This window comes from Nipponia nippon, unplaced genomic scaffold, assembly GCF_047370975.1.
Source record: "Nipponia nippon isolate SJK-2023a ecotype South Korea unplaced genomic scaffold, ASM4737097v1 scaffold_8, whole genome shotgun sequence".
NCBI lineage: Eukaryota > Metazoa > Chordata > Aves > Pelecaniformes > Threskiornithidae > Nipponia > Nipponia nippon.
In genome coordinates, this window is record NW_028262402.1 from 13,382,034 (window position 1) to 13,403,934 (window position 21,901).

General features: G+C 40.2%; 1 protein-coding gene across 5 annotated transcripts in view; it reads right to left on the reverse strand.

Moving 5' to 3' along the window:
• Positions 1-3,369: 3,369 nt before the first annotated feature.
• Positions 3,370-21,901, reverse strand: part of YTHDC2 (YTH N6-methyladenosine RNA binding protein C2) — a 48,336-nt gene continuing 29,804 nt past the window's right edge. For 2 of the 5 annotated variants that reach the window (XM_087741418.1, XM_087741422.1), the window contains exons 27-30: positions 21,216-21,419; positions 19,194-19,376; positions 17,892-17,995; positions 13,812-17,723 (exon numbers count right to left, since the gene is read on the reverse strand). In XM_087741418.1, the coding sequence (XP_087597544.1) occupies positions 17,915-17,995; positions 19,194-19,376; positions 21,216-21,419 (468 nt within the window). In that variant the 3' untranslated portion in view covers positions 13,812-17,723; positions 17,892-17,914. Of the gene's footprint in view, positions 5,604-13,811; positions 17,724-17,891; positions 17,996-19,193; positions 19,377-21,215; positions 21,420-21,901 lie in introns of those variants that run through there. The other 3 variants (XR_015700931.1, XM_087741419.1, XM_087741421.1) reach the window with 3 other exon arrangements.

Here is a 21,901-nt window from a genome sequence, read left to right on the forward strand (position 1 = left end):
CAAGAGTACAATCTTTTCACCGTGAATTTGACCTAGACCAGTAACCTAATTTTGTATATTTGAGAGGCATCACTAATAACAATTAAGTTGCTGTCAAGCAATATTAGCTACAAAGTAAAACAAACTAAAACAAAAGTAAAATGTACACATATCATACTGTACTTCTTAAAGAAAGCAGATAAGACAACTTAGCATGCATCATTGCTAGGCTCCATCAAAAATATTCTTGAAGCTATTGAGTACACCCTGGTTCTAAGCCTACAAATAAATACACTCCTACTAAAAATTATTTTCCTCAAAAAGCAGTAGCTGGAAATTGTGAAGAGGTGGTCCAGTAACAGGCTACAGGCTAGTTTTATTTTAACACTAAGATAAGGTGGCACAGTCTTATCCTGTGATGATATTGTATTTTTCAGTGGTCAAGCAAAATATGGACTTTATTCACTAAAACTAAATTGCCCAGTGATGTTCTAATTCACTTACTACAGTGAATTATTTCTTTTGGCTTCCCCTGCCCTGAGCATCAGCTTTAAAGTCAGACTTCTGGAGTTAATGATCATAAATGAATCCAAAAGTAATCTGAACTGCCTTTTCCAGAACAAATCCTATTCAACAGCCTTATTAATTTGAAATTAGCCTCCAATGTTTATTATTTTTGTTTATCATCATAACTTTCACAGTTTCTCTTGTGCAAAAGAAATGTAACTCTACTTCTCACACCTCCAAAGCAGAGACTGTTACTCTTCTAAGATTTACAGGAAATTATTTAAGGCTGAATTAGGCAGTAAGAGGGAATTTTTTCCCACCTAAAAAAAAAAAAAAATCAAAAATTCCAAAGTTATCTATTATTTTTAGAAATTCGTTCATGTTACGAAGTTAATAGAAAACTTTTGCTTACTCATCTTCCAAACAAGGCCACTGTAGCAAACTCAAACATTGCTCCTCTCCCTGACTAAGGCTGGCTACTCCCTTTCTCCAGCCCACAGACTGCCCACTGAGGAAGCATTACTCAATCAGACCAAACATTTCAAAACCCAATAACATGTTATCTTGAAACATACAGTATTTTGTGCCTGGTGTAGCATATATCTGGATATTTAACAAATTAAAAAGAAATCAGCTATTAAGCTTCCATTTTATCATTATCCTGGCTCTCTAAACGTATCACAAACCTCATTACATTGCTAGAGGTCATGTCATCCTGTACATCTATTAGCATCTGGGAATCTACAAGAAAGGAAGCACAAAGTCCTCGAGTCTCTTTCATTTGATTATAGACTAACAGACTGACGTCAAGGTTAGTAACTGCAGGGAACCTGGTAACATTCATTCTTCCTCTTTACAAATGGCAGCAGAGCCCCAGAGCAAAATAACCATAGCCAAGCTTTAAAAAGAAATGCAACCAGCTATGCGTTTTGGAGTGAACTTACACCCAAAAAAAGGGGGGACAAATCCTGCTTCTGGACAGAAGCACAAGACGTCATTCCCTTTGAAGTTTAAAAAGTTTTCATGCAGTGCCAAACGGCCAGGAATTTCTTCAAGAGGCAGGTCTCCATTCTGGTGTCCTTAAAGCAGCCCTTGAGAAAAACAGTATCAACCTGTCCTGGAGACACATGACAAGAGAAATGCTTCTATTTTAAAGCACGCTGCATTCCTGGTTGTTTCCCAGACTATTTGCTGAGTTTTTGCTGTATGTCATGGCATATGCAAGCAGAAATCTAGTTGCAAAAGACTCAAGTTGCGGACACAAATATTACTACTACATCACACTGCAGGCCAAAACATTGATAACAGTCACAGCTCTTTGTGCTAGGTATTGTATTTCAATATGCATGTACTACTAGGAGTTTGTGATTTAAAGGAAAACAGGCTGCAGTAAGTGAGAAGAGCAAGACAGCTATAGGAGATTAAATAAGAAGCATACTAATTAAGAACAGAGCACAGTTACATAGGCTGGGTTTATAAGTTATCAGTTTCAGTTCAGGTGTTTCCAGAACAGAAGAATAAATACACAACAAATTAATCCGAGGTGAAGATGGGCCTTTTTGGCTTCCTGACCACAATACCATTGGCAACATTCTCTATTACACCTCTTCACAATAGCCCATTACAGCTCTGCTGTGGTTTCATATCACTTTCATAGTACAAATTTAATTCTAATCCAATGTCTAGGGCCAATGTGAATTATAAAATTACCACTATTACATTATACTTACAAAGACTTAAAATTGTGATCCAGCCTGGGCATATTGGGTCTTGTATGGTGGTAGATAAACTTGGAGTGTGAGTACAGGAAAATATGGAAAACTAGAAACTAGATTGGATTAAACAAATCATATTTGGTAGGGAAAGAGAAAGGAAGAAGAAAAGTTTCTTTTCAAATCAATCTAAAATACAATGATTTCTCTAGGGTCTTCTTAAGTTTCTTGTTTGTTCTCTGGAATAAACTTCCAAACAAAGCCACCATTTTCAACTAAAAGAATAAAGCTTTAGTTTCCAAAATTTCTGACCCGAAACTTCTGTTGGCTAAATACAAACCGACTCTGCCATACTTCTTGGTCCAAAACTACTAAGTTTACTCTTAGACATTAGCATATTGCTTACCTATAGTTAAAATAAACCGTTAGAACAAACGTAGCTATTTTCTTCTCAATAATGATACAGTCGTTTTAATATATAGTGAGAAAGTTCAGCAGCCCCTTTATGAGTGTTCTTAGATGTCTGTAAACCATAAACCAGGAGGACAGTGAAGGGACAGAGGCAAGGAATTGGTTGTCTGCGACAACAGACACCCTGTAGTAACCAAGTCCCCTTTTGCCCCTGCAAGCCTGGTTCAGAGCTGTCTGAGCAATTACTGCATCTGCAGAAACACAGCCCTGCCTCCCATGGTGCCCGGTGCTGCCCGCTGCATACCACAGGCTGAAGGGGTGGGGGGAAGGGGCTTTTTTCTCTACCATCTTTTGCCTGGAACTAAAAAAATCTGAAAATTTACTCCAACTTCCAAACCACAGTCCTTATGGAAAGAAGCCTATTACTGGAGTCTGGACGAAACACAACTACTATCTCTAACAGCATAATAAGCCTTCAGGTACAAGGTAGGTTTATGAACATCTTCTGTGCTAGGTCAGACTTAATGGTCTATGTTGTACAGGAGATGAAAATATACAATTTAATGGCTTTTTCTGTCTTTAAAGATTGCGTAAAGTCTGGGAACATCCTGAGCAGAATAAACTGGCAGTCTCCCACAGGAAATAGCAGAGAGAAAGCAGCCCTGTGAAGAACCAGGAGTTATTTGAGCCTCAGCTGAAATCCAGAGAAAGGAGGAGGGCCAGGTAGAGGCAGTAATGCATGACTTCCTCTCCTTTCCCTACCTCAACACTTCTTTCACTAGGCTTAAAAATTCTGCGCACTCACCTTGCTCAAGATGTGCATGATCAGACATTATTTAATTGGGTTTTGAAGTCTTTGAATTATGGTAAGAGCATGCGATACTTGGTCACCAGCAGAACAAATAAAACAGAAGCTAGAAGCTTCCGGCAATGAGGAAAAAAAAATCACTTCTTTGCAAAACAGAAAAAACAAAGTACAAGATTTATAACCAAACATTCAAGTAAAATATGTGGAAAACAAAACAATCCTGGCAAGCAACAACCAGAACCTAACTGTTTGGACTAACTTCTAGATGTCATTCCCCAACTGTATCTTGGCATTTGCACCCTTTTCTTCCCCTGGCACAAGCCCAGGGAACTTCAACCAGTTATTCTCTAAGCTTTCACTACACTTCTCTAGGAAGGTCTATTTGTTATTCCTGTCACAATAGACTTCTTCCCACATTACACTTCAATTAGGTCTAGGATCACCACCAAAGGAGCCAGGTTAGGCAGCCGATTTTTTCCTCTGATTTTGGCACCTTCAGAGGCAGTGCATCAGCCTGATTCACCCCTGCCTGTATTTGGTACTAACTATTTGCAATCCAGCCAAACAGGATTCCCCTGCAGAGTATGAAAGAAGCCCAGCTGCAGCACAATTCACAGTCTATGCATAAGTAAAGACAGAGGGATCTATTTTAATGAACACAGCAAAGCAGAAAGCACTATGAAACTCCCCACCTCTCCAGCATGGAGTTGGAGCTTAGCTCCATGCTGTACTTGCCTTCACCTTTCCTTAAAGCAAGTGTAGGTGATGGGGAGCCTTCTGGTGGTCCCTCCAAATTCAGAGATACTATTTTGTTCTATCTCTGCTACTCAGCACCTTCTCTCCATCAGTAAATGCAAACCAAACCCAAACTTTCATGGTTCCCTTAAACAGTAAATAGGTACATCCTAGTTTCCCCACAAACCACTGAGACAATGCTCCAGGACACTGCAGAACAATTCACTGCAGAGCCACTTCAGGCCAGATCAATACAAAAGCTTTTATCTATTGTTTCATTACACAATGCTTCATACAGCTTCCACTTTGACAGCACAAAGACAAAAAAAAAAAAAAAAAAAAAAAGGCTGGAGGTTAGAGAAAGACACCGGTCCATAAAAGCTGCAGTTTATGCCAGGTACAGAGTACACTGTGCAATGGGAACACTCAGAGACTGAAAACTTAGTACAAATTTTCTCTCTCCCTTCAATAAAAAACTGGCTGACAAGCCAGTTTGAGACCTAGGAAGAAAAGGCACATTCCACCTTCTACTCTTACAAAGCAAGAAATTTATTTCTTAGGGCATAGGGGTCCTTGTAAGTAGACTTCCTCTAAATGCCATGTTAATGAACAGGAACGACCACTTTGATCACACGGAGGGAAAGGGTTGCAGTCAGAGGGAACAGGGCTAGCACCTTAATTTTTCACAACCAAATTACATGTCCAGCATAAACTCAGTCTCCTGGCTTATAGTGTATAAAGCGCATGTTTGTAAGAAAGATAACAATTCTTTCCTCCTATTTCAATATGAGAGCTGATGTATTTCAGCAAAATCATAGGAAAAACAGTTACTACCCTTAGTCCCCACTTTAGGGGGAAGATCCTCCTCACCACATTCCTGCAGTCAGACCCAGATAAAATCACAAGTTACCCAAGATAACAAAGTGATGGAGACAAATCACATAGTAGCACAAATGACAGTAACAGCACAGCCTTTTTCAAAATAAATGCCACAAAACATTCTCTGTATAATGAGCTGCTGTTTCTCTCCCAATCCCAATTGAGGGAATCAGAAGGCTTTTGAAATGCCAGTCAGAAACAGTTCCAGTGCCTCCCCTGCATCCCAATACCTAGTATGGTTTTTCTTAATTACTGTTCTGCAGATGTCATTTTGTGGTGCTCCCTGATGATAGGAATCATTATTCAACTTCCCTTTAAAAAAAGAGAGGAGGAAATCTTTGGAGGGTCAAACTGCTTCTGCCCTCAGAGATGACAGGGTGACAGATGGTGTCATTTTGAATATTCATCAAAAGCCAAAAGTAATTGCATTTCCAGTGAAGTGGCAAAAAGAGTGATGGAGGTCAAAGTTTCTGAGGCTTCAGAAGCAGCTGGGGAAGAGGGCAATTCAGGAGTCCTCAACGGAGATGTTCAGTTGTCATTTCCCTTCATCGTGTAGTAGCTGTTTTCTTCACCTGCAGAGAAAGACTTGAATACTAGAAACTGTCTGCTTTGTGAACACATCCACACCCAAAAGTGCAGCAACAGAGAAAGGCTGGACCTTTCTGAGCTTTCACAACTCATGGCAACATTCTACACTTGGAAAACAAAACTTCTAATAATTCCATAAAATGCACACCATCAGGTGTCCTCTATGGCTCACATTAAACACAGTTCCAGCACGAGTCAAAATAATGAAGAGGTTAAGAGCAGTCCTGGCAAGACTACAGCAGTGGAGAACCCATATGTCTTCATTTGTGCACAAAGTTCAGAAATATTTCATATAAATGGGTTCAGTTGATTTCCTGTAATTTTTTTTAATAAATTAATCACAAAGTTTCTTTTGCACTCTCACGCTAAAAACTAATAAAAAGTTTTATATACTTAGCACTTACTGCAAAATTTGAGGGCAGAATAGCAGATCAGGTATCTAACTTGGCTAATTTGTTTTTATTTTTCTTACATTGTGTACACATCCAATTAAAACTTTTTTTTTTTTTTTAGCCTGCTATGTTGGAGTTTTCTACTAAGTAAATGCGTTCTTTTTCCCTTCTTGATCTGGGGGCTCTTTTGTTCATTTCTCATTCACATTAGATATTCCCCATTTTTTACTTCCAGCATTCTCAACAACTAACTCACATACACCCCTCTGTTAAATAGAACTGACAGAAGATATTCCCACTGAGAGAGCCAGTTTTCCTATGGCTGATTTTGAGAGAGAACAGTTGCAGTGCAGCTAAAAACTGCCTTTGACTTTCCAGCTGTCTGCTGCCTCAACCAGACAGTGGATTCAAGCAGAACCTGCAAGGCACAGCTTCTTCTTGGGAAGGCCTGTTCCTGAAAGGATTGCACCTTGATCGGCAGAGAGAAGTAGTAACATGCCAAGAATTTGATTGTTATCCAAGTAGAGGGTTCTTGTAGGCTATCTTCACCATTTTTAGATAAATTAAATAGAGTGCTAAAGCAGTAATAAATCTATCCCAAGGGAAAAAAAATAGGAGACAAGGATTGATTTTAAACTACTTGGTGCAAATGAGTATTCAGTTCTGGATTCAAGATTAAAATATGTACAGTTTTTTAAAAAACTTTTTTTTTTCTTTAAAGCTTAAAGCTTCCTTTTCTTTTAAATCTTTAGATATCTTTTTCCTCTCCTTCTTTCTGATCCAGTGAGCCATTCATATCCCTGGTAACCTTTTTAGTGGCTGCACCAGGTCCTGCAGTAGCCTGTTTTAGGTCTAACCTAACTTTCTAATCACACTGTGCCAGAGTTAAGGCCCAAAAAGTTAAGGCTCTAAACATCCAGTGGCATCGGTCTGGAGCCTTTAGAGTTGTGCACTTTACTTTTTTTGTTGTTCTTGTTTTAACATTACTGCAAGTAGCACAAGTGCATATTATAGCAACGTCTCAAGCAAGTACAAGACCGCTGAACCTTCTCATCTCTCTTCTGCGTGTTCATAGCAGTCACCGAGAGCAGAAATGCAGATACCTTTCCAATGTACATGGAATTGATCTTACCTCTTCTTGAAAATCTTACAGAAGTAGCACAAAAAAAGGAAGAAAGAAAATCATAGAATCACAGAATATCTCAAGTTGGAAGGGACCCATAAGGACCATCGAGTACAGCTCCTTGCTCCTCGCAGGACTACCTAAAACTAAACCATAAAACAGAGCGTTGTCTAGATGCTCCTTGAACTCTGACAGGCTTGGTGCTGTGACCACTTCCCTAAGGAGCCTGTTCCAGAGGGTGAGTTCACCCTCTCAGTGAAGAACCTTTTCCTAATGTCCAATCTGAACTTCCCCTGATGCAGCTTCATTCCATTTCCTCGTCTCCTATTGCCAGTCACCAGAGAGAGGACATCAGCACCTCCACCTCCGCTTCCTCCTGCGAGGAAGGTGTAGACTGCCATGAAGGGCACCTCTCAGCTTTCTCTTCTCCAAGCTGAACAACCCAAGTGACCTCAGCTGCTCCTCCTAAGTCTTGCCCTTGAGGTCTTTCACCATCTTGGTTGCCCTCCTCTGGACACACTCCAGTAGTTTGATGTCCTTCTGATATTGAGGCACCCAAAACTGCACACAGGACTCGAGGTGGGGCTGCACCAGTGCAGTGCAGAGTGGGACAATCACCTCCCTTGACCGGCTAGCTCTGCTGTGCTTGATGCACCCCAGGATGCGGTTGGCCCTTTTGGCTGCCAGCGCACACTCATGTCCAACTCGCCATCAACCCAAACCCCCAGATCTCTTTCCGTGCTGCTGCTCTCCAGCCTCTCATCCCCCAATTTGTACATATAACCAGGATTACCCCATCCGAGGTGGAGAATCTGGCACTTGCTCCTGTTAAATTTCATACGGTTGGTGATTGCCCAGCTCTCTAGTCTACCCACATCTCTCTGCAGGGCTTCTCTACCCTCAAGGGAGTCTACAGCTCCTCCTAGTTTAGTATCGTCAGCAACCTTACTTAATGTACATTCAATTCCTGCATCCAGATCATTTATAAAGACATTAAAGAGCACTGGCCCTAAAATTGAGCCCTGTGGAACCCCACTGGTGACTGGCTGCCAGCCTGATGTCACCCCATCTACTGTAACACTTTGAGCCCGACCCATCAGCCAATTGCTCACCCATCGTATAATGGACTTGTCTAGTTGTGTGCTGGACATTTTGTCCAGAAGGATACTGTAAGGGACAGTGTCAAAAGCTTTGCTAAAACAAAAAAATCTACTGGCTTCCCTTGGTCAACTAGATTGGTGACCTTGTCATAAAAGGAAATTAAGCTGGTTAAGCAGGACTTTCCAGTCGTGAACTCGTGCTGGCTATGACCCATAGCTGTGCTGTCTCTCAAGTGTTTTTCAGTATCTCCCAGAATAACCTTCTCCATAATTTTACCAAGCACTGCAGTGAGACTGATAGGCCTGTAATTACCAAGGTCTTCCTTCTTACCCTTCTTGAAAATTTGGACAACATTTGCCAGCTTCCAGTCAACTGGGACCTCTGCAGACTCCCAAGACTGTTGAAAAATAATGCAGAGAAGTCCCATGATAGCATTGGCCAGCTCTTTCAGTACCCTGGGATGAATCCCATCGGGCCCCCTAGATTTATGCACATCCAGCTGGAGCAGCAAGTCTCAAATAAATTCAGGGTTGGCTGGGAGTTTATCATTCCCCCAGCTGTGGTCTTCCAACACAATGCTCCAGGAGTCCCAGGGCCCATCATCGGTGTTACAGATAGAGGTGAAGAAGGCATTAAATGTCTCTGCTTTGTCTACATCCCTATTTGTGAGGTGACCCACATCCTCAAGCAACAGACCAACGTTACCTCTGAACCTCCTTTTGCTGCTAACATATTTTAAAAAGTCCTTTTTGCTGTCTTTCACAGTGCTGCCCAGCTTGAACTCTAATCAAGCTTTGGCCACATGGATTTTATTCTTACAGTGGCAAACAGCATCTCTGTAGTCCTCCCACGTTGCCTGGCCTTGCTTCCAACATTCATACACTTTCCTTTTCCGCCAAAGTTCCAGAAGATCCCTGCTCAGCCCAGTTGGCCTTCTGCCCCGCTTGCTTGACTTCTGACACTTTGGAATTGCCTGCTCCCACACTCTGAAGATATGGCCCTTAAGCTTACAGCTCAAACAGAGTAAAACAAAATCATTCCAGAAAAATTCTGTTGCTAGAAATCTAGGACAACAGAAACAGCAAGGAGCAGAGCTCAGACTGTTACAGAGAAGCCTAGTGATGTCTGCACTTCAGCTGGGCGAGGAGCCACATTTTCCATGTGCTAAGGGACCAAGAGCTAATAAACAATCTGTAAATCATTTTTATACACAGTATTTCAGTAAGAGGCACTTCACAAGCATTGCCTAGAAAGCTCCTGACAAGCAATGCAGACAAACACCTCACTAAGAGGCTGGGAAGTTATAAGCAAGTTAAACACTTTATCAAGTTATAAAAGATCATGGAGAGAAGCCACACCAGGGCTGGGAGCTGGATCCTGAACCCTGTCCTGAGCTGACCTTTTTACGAAAAACCATCCTCATGTCCATCATTTCTTGCAGGTAAGTAGTGTTCCACAGAAGTAATGTTTACACAATAAAAGTATTAATTAAAGCCTCTAATAACTAAGATATCCTTATTGCCCTGGTCTCATACTGTCTGCTTTCCACAGCAGGGGGGAACGAACCTTAAAAAACAACTTTTAAGACAGATCTTTTAGTATCTACCTGAAGCCTAGTATCTCTTGTCCTTCTCCTCTTTAGAGAAGCGCAAACTCATGGATGAGTATGTCAGATATAAAGCAACAGGCTACCATAGAAATTCCTCTCCATAATTCACTGCTGTTCCTGGGGAGAGGCCATTTCATTTGCACCTGCTAATAAATCTAGGTTTTGTTTTAAAACAGTCCCCAGCAGACAAGAGCTCATATGCTAGCCCACAGCACCACCTAGCTTTGCTCTGAAGGATCTTCAGAGTCCTATTTTTCAAGACACCAGTGTTTATGTTCCTTCAAGGTGAACGCTTCTTCCAGTATCACCCCTACTCATCTGGTGTCTCACCACTGATACAGCAAACAATTCAACAGCTTTGGCATATTCAAAGCTCAAGAAACTTCTCACCTAAAAAAAAAAAAAAAAAAAGTAGTACTGATGTTCATAGGAGTGTTACAGAGCTACTTTATTTACCCTTCCATTCTTCTACTGTCTGCAAACTGGTGTGACCTTTCAGCCCACAGACACTTTCTGTAACTCTTGTGTCCGCATTTACCAAAACCTGACAGCATCTGTTGTTGGTTTGATTCGTTACTGAGTGGAGCACCATCGATTAAAACAAACCTCAGTACCTATGAACTCCACCACTTAACTGATTTTGTGTCTGGGAAATTAAAGGCTCCCTTTGTCCCATTTCCAGCAGTATTTCCCTCTCTAGGAGTGTTAAAACAGGGTGCCTGTGATCTCTGACTCCAATCAAAATTGTCCAGGCTTTTCAATGAAAAACGGTACATTCCCACTAAGTTTCAATTCTGACAAAAGCACGTTTTCTACAGCTTTCAAACTTGAGTACTGGGAAACAAAATAGCAGATTCTGTATGCGTCCCGTGGGTAAATGCACCATGGCACAGTTTTTAATTACCTTCTGACCTCATCCAGCTTCAATGCTCTGAAGAGGAATGAAAGCAGAACAAAGTAGCTAAGCTATACCTCAATGTCAGACTAAAAAGCAATATAAATATGGCTACTGCAGTCTTCTAATCTCCAAGCTCAGCCACTGTCCTTTCTAACAGATTGGCTCAGTGCCTCTGAAGACAGAAGACCCAGAGAAATTCACAGATGAAATCTACACCACATATACCTCACTTTAATCAGTTCAATTCAATCAACATAAAATAAACTAGGGCATTAGTTCATGAGTCTCTTGGAAGCTTCACAGCCTGTTTGTAAGGTGTCCTGTGGCCCTTCTTTTCTCTTTCCTCTCCCTCCTAGATTGGTACTTCTTATCAAGTCCTGAGGCTTGTCCTAGAATAAAAGGTATATCCCTCTTTCGTATAAAAGCGGTGGACAGAGCACAGTGATGACACCTCATTTAATAAGGTTTTAGGGCATGTAAAAACCAAGTTGCAAGACAGATTTCTTCATTACTAACTGCATTTAAACTAATACAAAAAGCATGAGTACAAAAGAGTTCCTTAATCTGAGTAGAGCCATGAAAACAACCAAAAAAGGAAGGTTTCTGCTCTTATTTTGACAGGACACACTATAAGCTAAGTCACAGCAAGCTTGTCAGCCCACCAAAGGCTGGTACCCTTTTCTGCACAGCTTGCTTTTAAAAAAATTATTAAGATGTTTTACAAGAGCGGAAGATATTAAATCTATTTCACATGTGTCACACAATTTCACTGTCAGTTTCTGCCAGTGTCCAGAACATCCTCATACAGGAGCAATTTTGGGAATTGTGTTTCGTTCCTTAATCGTATTTGATTGCTGCTAGGCTTCATCAGATATTCCCTATAGATGGAACAAAGCAGTACATTTAAGAGCCTCGGGCTACAACCTTTGCTCATACCTCAATAGTACCAAATGCAACATGCCCATTCACACAGCCAAAGTTACAAGATCAGGCTGTGAATCTCAGAGCTGTGGATTATCCAGCATAAGGCAAAAAATAGTAATTTAACACCCACATGGTATGGAATTAGCTTTAAAACTCCTTCTGGGCTTGACACGAATAAAAACACACCCTCCCTTCTGAATTGCCTCATCCAATTATGTGCTGTGCTTTTTAGTATTTTCAGGACTCTTTTAACTTTTTGTTCTCTAACGTGATCCAAGGTATTCCCTCAGTCTGCTTTCCTGAGAACTGATTTGTCTTTAAACCCAGACTCATACTTTCGTTTTAGGCGACACTCTTTCGACATCTGCCAAAAGAATCAAAACAACAAATAAAGCTTTTAATCCAGAGCAGCATCACTCACTTTCTGCTCTGTGGTACCTGTTAGAAGATGCAACAAAGACAGCGGCAAGATAGCAGCAATGATGGCTGAAAGCAACACAGCATAATCCACAGGGAAGGAAACAGTACAGCTAAGTGTGAGTAGAAAGATGTAGAGCAACAGGAGACAAACTGCTAATGCTATTCAGATAGTAAGGGCAGTGACTGAATACATCTAGAAATCGGCTGCTCTGGAACAATCACTTCAGCCCCATATGAGAAAAAAAAAGAAAAGAAAAAAGAAAAGAAAAAAAAATTGAGGAGCTACAGAAACGACTCTAATTCACTTTAAAGACAAAGCACCTAGGGATAACTACGAACTGATCCAACCACAACTCAGAGAAATTGGCCTGCCGGGTGTGAGCTATGATTTCATTTTGACAACAGCCAGTATCAGGCATTTAAAATGGAAGCTGCAAAAAATGCCACAGTAAAAATTTAAGCCACAAGCACCAGAGGAAATGTCTTTGTAGATGTTGTGATGATGGAGCAGAAATTATACCAGTTCAATAGTGGCAAAAAAATGCAAAAAAGCAAATATTGAAACAGTTGCAACAAATAAGCAATTTTAGCCTACAAAACATTTAACAAACAAAATATTTAACAAAAAAAAAATATTTAACAAACTTTCTTTAGTTCCTAGAGAAATGAACTAAATTCTGTCTGTGGCAAAACAGCTTGCCACCTTTACCTTATTTTCAGACATATATTCCTGAGGAGGCAGCACACTTCAGCCTTTTCTCACATGAGCCACTGGCAATGCTCTTACCTACTGTCTTGAGGAACATGACTGGTTCCTCAATCAGTACTGCTCAGATAAGCTTTGCTTATGTCCTGAATCAATACTGCTCAGATAAGCTTTGCTCATGTACGAACAAACTTTGCAAACCTGTGGCTGTCATCCACAACCCTATTTCTGTTCCCTTCCTCCTCACTCTAGTGTTTATGGACAACTGTCTAGCTTGCAAGAACTTCACTTACTCTAAAGCAGAGTAAACCAATTCCTGGCTGACAGCCTCTAAGCTGGGATTTTTACTGTTGCACAGAAGATGGTGATGAGCCATTTGTCCCATTTGTCATCACAGATACAAGCATTCTCTGAACTGCATGCTGTTGCTGCCCTGGTATTTTTCAGATTCACCTCCTTGCCCTTCATGATGCTTTGTTTTCACTTCAGGTCTAATCACATTCAGTCATTATCAGGCAGAATCCTGGTACAGAGCTGCAGTGCTGGAGTTCTTCCACAGACTGATAATACTGCTGGTATCATCACACACATGGCTACCAAGATAACTCTCTGGAGACCAGGGTGATACAAAGAGCAGAGTGAAAACAAAAAACGTCAATACGCAGGGTCAGGAAACGGGAATGTGCTTGATGGCTCAAAAGAGCGCTCTTCCAAAACATTCAATGTGGTGGTTTTACAGACATAACATGAAACCAAAGCAGATGATTCTGCAGAAAGAACTATCCGAAAATTCATTGCTGCACAGTGAAGTAACTGTAGAGACACTTTGCATGGATTCAACTGAAGTAATGTCTGGCCATAAAGACACCATTATTTCCACTGGATGAAACCTAGCAAAATTTGTATGGATGACAATGCAGAAAATAGAAGGAATTTACCTGAGAAAACAAGGTCACTTTCCTCTGAGTTTCAAGAGTGGAATATTTTACTGTAGACATTCAGCCAGACTCACTCAAAAATAATTTATGCTGATTTATTGAAAGTTACAGTTCAGAAATGTGTATTACTACGGTATTACCAAGAAACAGTTGTTCATTTCAGATTAAAAAGGGAATGTCAGCACATTGAAGAAGGGATGACACCACATGTATTTTTATTTAGAAATAAAATATTTCTGCAAATGACTTTGCACAGCAAAACAAGATTGCTATGCAACACATTGTTCAGTGTTCATTCATTCAGAGTAACTTCTTCTAGTAATTTAGTTCAATTATGAAAACACTTAAATCTGCTTTAGATATAAAATATACGATATGACGCTCCCTGCCAGACTGCGGCATAGACCACTCGCAGTATTGCTGTTTATGGAAAAAGCATTTACCTTCAGTTTTACAGACCATCTGTTACTGTTGCTGAATGACAGAAGTCCACAGGACGAGCAGCAGCAACTACTGGTTGACTCTGAAGTGGTCTCAGAAGTCACTAGGAAGCGCTGATACACTGTGGCACTGAGCGTACAATTACAGAGATCAGAGGTAAGCTGCTTTTTTTTTTAAATCATCATCATCTAAAAACCAGTGTAATTATCTCCTTACAGATCAACTTTCAATTCTTCAGTAGCTTCAAGAAGAGTCCCCTAGATCTGTTCTCTAGACACTACTCATCTCTGATACGGTCTTTCCTGAGTTCAGATGCTAACAGCAATCCTGAATGCATATGCATGAAGTTATGTGCAACTTCACAGGAAAAGGAGAGAAAGCAGAAAATACAAACAGGAAAGCAAGACAGAGTAAAACTGAACAATGGATTTTCAGCTTATTAGAACCAAAAAGATCACATTAACTGTCCACACCGTCAGCATGGATTTACCCTCGTTTTGTCAGCATTAAAATCAAAGACATGTGAAACGAGCAACATCATGTGAACCTTGTTTTACAATACTTGCTAAAATGAAACCAACTGTATGAAGTCTGATTGCCATGAAAACGTTTGCAAATCCTGCAAGAAGAGGAAAGTAGTTTCAAGTATACTTTAAAGCATCTCAATACATAATTAGCTCCTGTGCACTCCTCTTCTTTGCAGACCCGTAGGGGCATTTTTAACTACCTGCACATGAGGGATAAGAATGGGCATGGCAGAAACTACCTTTTGTAACAGCTGGGTCCCCATGGGGCTGGGTGCTGTGCCTGTAAGACCAGTGCCTATTGACTTTAAATGGGCTCTGAGTGGAACAGGACCCATTTTGATTAGTGGGCGTCAGTGGGACACGTGGGACAATGCCCATATAGGTCTTCCTCTGCCACAAGGGCTACTTCTGAAGTGTGATTGATAACCAGCCTAGCGATGCTCAATTCCCAATCTGTGGGCTTGGCCCAGGGAATAGCCAGGGGCCTTCAGTCATCTCAGTGTACTTCTCTGAATATACGCTAGTGCTGCCTGGAAGACAGTATCTACACTTCTTGTGGGAAGCTGTAGTTGGATCCTAGACCCCAAAGTCAATCTCCAGGCTTTCCAGTCTGAAATTCAGATGGTGTCCCCCCCAGTCACGTAACATATTTGCAAGACAGGTTAAATAATCCACAGTAACAGATTTGTGGTAGCACTCGCCTAGTTTGGCTAGGTCTGTGCTCATGAAAGAGCATGTACAGGCACCTGTCATACTTCCAGTAGCATCATACTCTGTTTTAACAACTGGTCGGATTACTAAGTCTTCAGGAAGGGAGGGATTTGACACAGCACTGTCTGAATCTGAATCAGATTAAGTATCATCCCTGTCTTCCAGGTCTCCATATAAAGGAACTCCCTTTTCCACAGCTTCCAGATGATGGGCAAGTTTTTCCCTGACAGATACTGCTACATGGAGGACCATGTGTTGCTCTAGTTTCTCCACCTTAGCCGGACAGCTTTTAACACAGGCAGGAGCTAGGGTCTTCTCCTCTACTGCAGCCCCAGTGTCCTGCTGGGTGTGGGCCAGTTCTTTTCGCAGGTAGCCAGCTTGGGCCTGGGCTGCTTTCAAACGCTACTCGGTATCTCTACAGCAATGAGATAACAGATATAAGCAGGGGAACTCTCCCTTTGTGTTTCTGTCTTTCTGACTTTCTCTAATCAAAGTAGAATCTGACGTTCACGGGCAGGGCAAGGTCCCAAAATAATCGACTAAGGCACCCACTACAAGGTCAGGGCTAGTCATGATGCAGTGTACCATATCCCACTTCTGACACCAGAGGGCTTAAGGCAGCTCTGCCAAGTTATAGGTTCAGGATATGGTAAGAGACACCAGACCCAACAGCTTCAGGGATAAAACAGTTTATCTCTAAATAACAGTACATGAAAAAATACAGATCAGTAGTACAATTACCTGGGTCGTAACAACAGCAAGTCAAGTAATTCACCAAGACTGGACTAGACCTAACATCCGGGCATGCAAAGACTTACATGACCATGGCTGTCAGGCAGGCAGCAGGGCACGACCTCTTCTCCAGAGAAGTAACCCAGACCAGCCAACGGCCTTGGGGAATGCAAATTCCTTGGCTGGACTGTCCTTTTTATCACTGAGCCGCAGAAGCACTATATGGGCTTGTTAACCAAACATTACACCCCACCTCTGCTCCCACTTTGTGCCAGCTCTGTCCCTGGTGTGCATTGGGCCCAGGAATCCTGTACACGGCAATACCGCCCGAGATTCCTTTGTGGGCACGGGCCTGAAGTATCGTGTAAGGCAACGTGAGCCTCACAGCTCCCTTGCATGCACTGTCTCCAGAAATACCGTATGAGGCAATGCTAGCCTTATAAGGATCCAGTTAGTCTTGCAAAGGCAAAACCAACTGTTTACGTATGGAAGTCACAGATTGCAAGAATGAATACACGGGGTACTCTGAACTGTGCAAATATTCTTAGCAGGTATGAAAAACTTCAGCACAGGCTCAGAAAGCAGAAAAAGCTCTTGGTTTAATCTAAGAATGACCACGAACGTAGTGCTGACAGTGAGCAGACTGAATTTATACCAGCCTTATATAACAGTTTGTTAATGACCCAGGAGAAGTCCAATAAAACAAAACAATAGTAGTATAGAAGAAGAAAGAAATTGAAAGAAGAGGTATAGAAAGCAAGCATGAAGACTACATTGAAAGATGAAGGAAGCTGTACTGGTAATTTTTTTTTTTTTTTGAAAGAAATAAAAATCTTCTAATAATGCCCAAGTTGGTGAACTATTAAGAGTACCATTTGGCAGCAGGCCTCTGAAAGACTGTTTCAGTTTGCCAAAGTATGAGTACCTTCAAAAGGTGAAAAATAACTGAAACTGCAAACACCACTGGACCAATCCACTCTCAAAAGTCCCATGTTCCTTTCACTTATGTATTTAAATTAAAATTTTACATTCTCCAGCTGCCCAGTTGTTCATGTGAATGTATCCTGCTCTCTCACACCGTGCTTATAGAAGTTCAACAAATACTTATGGAATCTTCCAACACATTTGGAGACATCTATTTTCAATTTATTTATTTTATGCAAACTGCAAGACTGATTAATTACTATTACACTGGTTTCTCTCATACATTTTACTGTGTTGAGAAAGCTTTAAATGTAAACTGTATATTTAAACTGTCTGCTGTGCTATTTTAAACCCACAAACAACTTATATGTGGTCCACTGTTTCAAACTTAGTTTTGAACTTAACCATGTTTTTAAATATCAACTGCACACTACTGTAAAAAAATAATTCAGTCTAAACAGGCTGGTGAATAATGTTATGACATTTCTTAAGACAAGGACATACTGAAACCAACATAATTCCCTCTTATTTTTCCACTGCTAGCTGCACAGCATGACTACCAACTGCAGGAGCTGCTTGTGCTGCCTTCTTCCACATCTTTATATTGTAGGCACGCTGCTGGTTCTAGTGGTTATAGCTGATGTTTCAACAACCACAGCTAAAAAAAAAAAACAACAAAAAAAAAACAAAAGGAAGAGAATATTTAGTACTACGTGTACCTGTTCTTCCACAAACTACAAAGGAAAGACAGTACTGTAATGATACATTGTATATAGATATCTTTTCCTCTATCATAAAAACAGCAAGTAATGCATGAAATAACTACCTCTATCACATTACTTGACATGCTCAATCAGTTGAGTTTTTTCCCGCCAAAGGAATACGGTCCCAAAGCTGTAGCAACTGCTCTCCAACTTGTGGTTCCAGCTCCTAGAAATGAGCAGGAAATCAGAGAAGTTATTTGTACTGCTACTATTGAACATACAGAAACTATTCATAACAAAATTGTTAGATGAAGTTACTGGTGATTGCTTTCAGTCTTTCTGAAAGAGCTTTTCCTTTTGCTATTGGGACATATATGAGAACTCCCTGAACAGGAAGTTTTTTTCACTAAGGCTCAAGAGAAGGTAAAAACTTTCATAAGCAACCCTGGCCTACGGGTTGTTGGGGGCTTCTTTCCTTCACACTAAGATGTCAGTTCTTAAGAGGAGAATTCTGAGCAAACACACCATATACAAGAACATATGCACCCTATACTTTGTACCTCCCACAGGTCACTTACTTATTAACTAAAGATCATTATTCTCCACATTTTTAATTTTAATTCCATCAAGTGTGGTGGAGAATGTGGAAAGGCAGGTCACAGGTAATACAGCGGCTCTTGGTGGAATCATAGACATTAATATAATGTTGTTTTTAAGATTGTTAAAGACTCTTTAGATCTTAAGAGCCACTTACAACAGAAGTACTGTTAACTCCATCACGTTACGTTCCTTTCCTCATTCTTACAGTATGTTCCTTTTCTCACTCTTACAACTGGAGAGGTTTTGGGGAAGTAGTGAGAAGATGATACAAAAAGTTTAGCTCTAGAATCTCGTATCAAGGAGATATTTTGGGAGGGGACTAGGGAGAGTGCAGAAACTGCCACAGAGAACTCTTGTGCCAATTCTCTTCCAGCTTTTTGTAGCTGCATTTAGCTTTAACAGATCGGAGAACTGTCCTAAGCTTTATTCTACCTCCAATCTCAAGATTCTTTTCAGTCTTTACAGGAAACTCAAAGCTATAATTATGAATAGTTATTTGGGTGTGACAGACTATCTCAGGAAACAAATTTGAACAACACAGGGAAAAAATCTCCAGAACCAAAATTACAAATTCCAAAAAGCTTTTATTTTTGGAAGCATCCAGCTTTAAATCTTTTTTTAAATGCATACTAAGCAAGAAACTGCTTTGATTTTATCAAAAAGCCTCCATCACTTCAACAGTAATGTACAATGTGCATCAATGAACTGTGATTCAGATTAACAGATATACGAGGACAGTTGAGATAAATGTTAAGGCTAAACAAGGTAATAAACAATACACAGTTCTATTAAATAAAGAAAACTTTAGAAGAGAATAACATTACCTGGCCATCTCTGCTTATTTGTACTTTCTTATTGTCATTCCAAGGGTTGAGCAAATGGTGTGCAAACTGAAAAGGAATGCTTTCTTTTTGGATCCACTCCACCTTAAATACACCTCCGAAACCAGCAGATCCCCAGTCTTGACTTTTCTCAGACCCTATCTCTGAAGCCATTCTAGCAAAACCCTGGAGCAAAAATTGAAATATGAAAGGAAAGACATAATTAGAGCCTATCTGCTTACGTTGGAATTAAATAAATGACTGGACTTCATACAAAACTTTCAAATTAGTTTCCAAGTGATTGATACGCTCTCCCCCATGAAGCTGGATCTTTTAAAATGTTTACATCTAGAAAGTTAAAAGACGTATCATTTGTTTTTCCACTTCAAACATCCCTTCTAGAGTTCGACCACAGAGAATGTCTCTCAATTAATCTCTCACAATTACCATTAAAAGTTTTTTTAAGCTTTGTAACAGAGGTTGAAAACCTGTAAAAACATTTGAAGCATAAGGAATCAAGATGAATGTTCTACTATATAATAGTCCATTAGCTATTCTGTTAGTTGTAGATATTTTTTGCAGAAATCCATTCCTCCCTTCCCATGTTCCCCCTACGATAACAAACTTTCACACAGAATTAAGAGAGTGTAGCTGTTCTTCAAAGAAAGAAGTCAAAGTTGCTTTTATTTCCTTCCTCAACGAAGCGGGAAGAAATTCCAACAAGGTAAGCATTCAGAAAGAAAATGAAAGAAACCCCAAATGCAAGATTGCTTCTAACTTATTTAAGGACACCCCTCCTTGGCCACACACCAAACAAAACAAAACCAAACCTACCGCACACCCAACTTATCAACTATTCAGGAAAATTTATGCCAGTTATGACTTAGGAGTCCAAGAGATGCAGTGCACTGCATAAGTTAGCACTACACAGTACTGTTTTAAGACATGCAGTCCCAGATAGCTCAAGCCAGATTTAAATGGAAATTAATAAAAGGAACAGAGGAAAAATAAAGGTGGAAAGTAAAGACAATACTAATAGGAATGTTAATCTTGCATTCCCATGAATGTCCAGTGCATTGTCAAAACTGGAAGGGCAAGGTAACATCAACCACCAACGCTCTGGACTTCAGCACGACTTCCCCTCCCAGCTTCCTCGTCTAAGACCACAAATACAACAGCCCATTTTCAGTATCATGGAAAGTAATGCTGGAAATTACTTTCTAATATTACATATGCATTTGCCAAATCATCATATGTGTATCTCACTGTAATCCTTCAGTGGTATCACCAAGACAGTTGTATTTGGACTAGTTCATTAGATTTTAAGCTTAGCTGACTTTTATGAATATATGAAGAGGTAAGTTGTACTTTCTTTACCTAGAACAACCGAGTTCAGCCTTCTCTACAACACAGCTAACATGCAACTTTGCTCTACCAGGTCAAGTCTAACTTCAAATTGGCTACAAATTTGTCACCAAGTTGTTGACAAATACCTTGCTAAACCTGAAGTCAAGACACAGCTCTGGAAGAATCATGGCCATGACTTTCCATCTTCCTAACTTTTAGAAACTACAGTTCAGGCAAAACAGATTTTATTAAAATTTGCAATAAAGACAGCTATGAGTTTCCTGGCTTTAGAAAGCTGTGACTTGATTATAACTACTTATTCACTTACAATATTTATTTTGGCATGCAGAGAGAGAAGTAGCAATCCCCTGCTTTGTTTGGATTTGTTTGTTTGTTTGTTTTGTTGTTGTTGTTTTAAAGGATTAATGTAGGGTATAAACATTATTCTCACTCAAGATGTTTGGAGGCCTTTGAATGACAAACTGAGTTAGCTAAAAGGGCATATTTCAGAGAAGAATGAAGTACTCTTCCCTCAGCAACCAGATACATTTGCTTGCTACTCTACTTACTAGAATGTCAGAAGTCATAAACAAAACCCTCCATACTACACATAGTCATTTGCTGCACTCTCCTAAACCATCAACCAAAGCTAATATTTAGTATTAACTAAGGACTCACCTGAAAGTGTCCAGACCCTTGAACAGAAAAGATTAAGTAAACCATGCTGCTCTCCCAAAAGGCTCTATTTAATTTTCGTTCATTACTTGGTGTAGTAGACCATATACCCTTCTGCTGAGAAATATCAATGTTTTGCAAGTTGCTACTTTTCATTATAAAGTACCGAACTGGCATATTTGTTCTTGGTGAAGGAGATTTGGAACCCTGGAAAAATTAAATTAAATTAAGCTACAATAAAATAAACCAGGCTTTAGTTCTAAAGTTTTACACACATGAAGACAGAAATCCCGTGTCTGTGCTCCTACCCTCCTCCCCCAGATTCTACCAGTTGATACTGTCTGAATTGGTTTTAAAAAGCATTTCACATCTATTTTAGATTTTTTTAAGCACTTTCCAAAATAATAATTCATTCATGAGAAGCATCAAACAAGTATAGCAGAACAGGCCTAAATAATGTAGTAATTAATTACAATTTGAAGTCTGACATACCTTCAGATGACACAAAATTAATCATTCTAGACTGTAGGCTGAAGCACACTACTCACATTTCCACCTTCAGGAAACATAAGTTTTCTCCCTTTTACATTAGCTAAATTTAAAAACTGAAAGACTTAAGAGGAAATATTAAATCCTGCAATGAGTCCATGCCTAGAGGAACAATGGATCTTCCTCTCAGTGATCTGCTT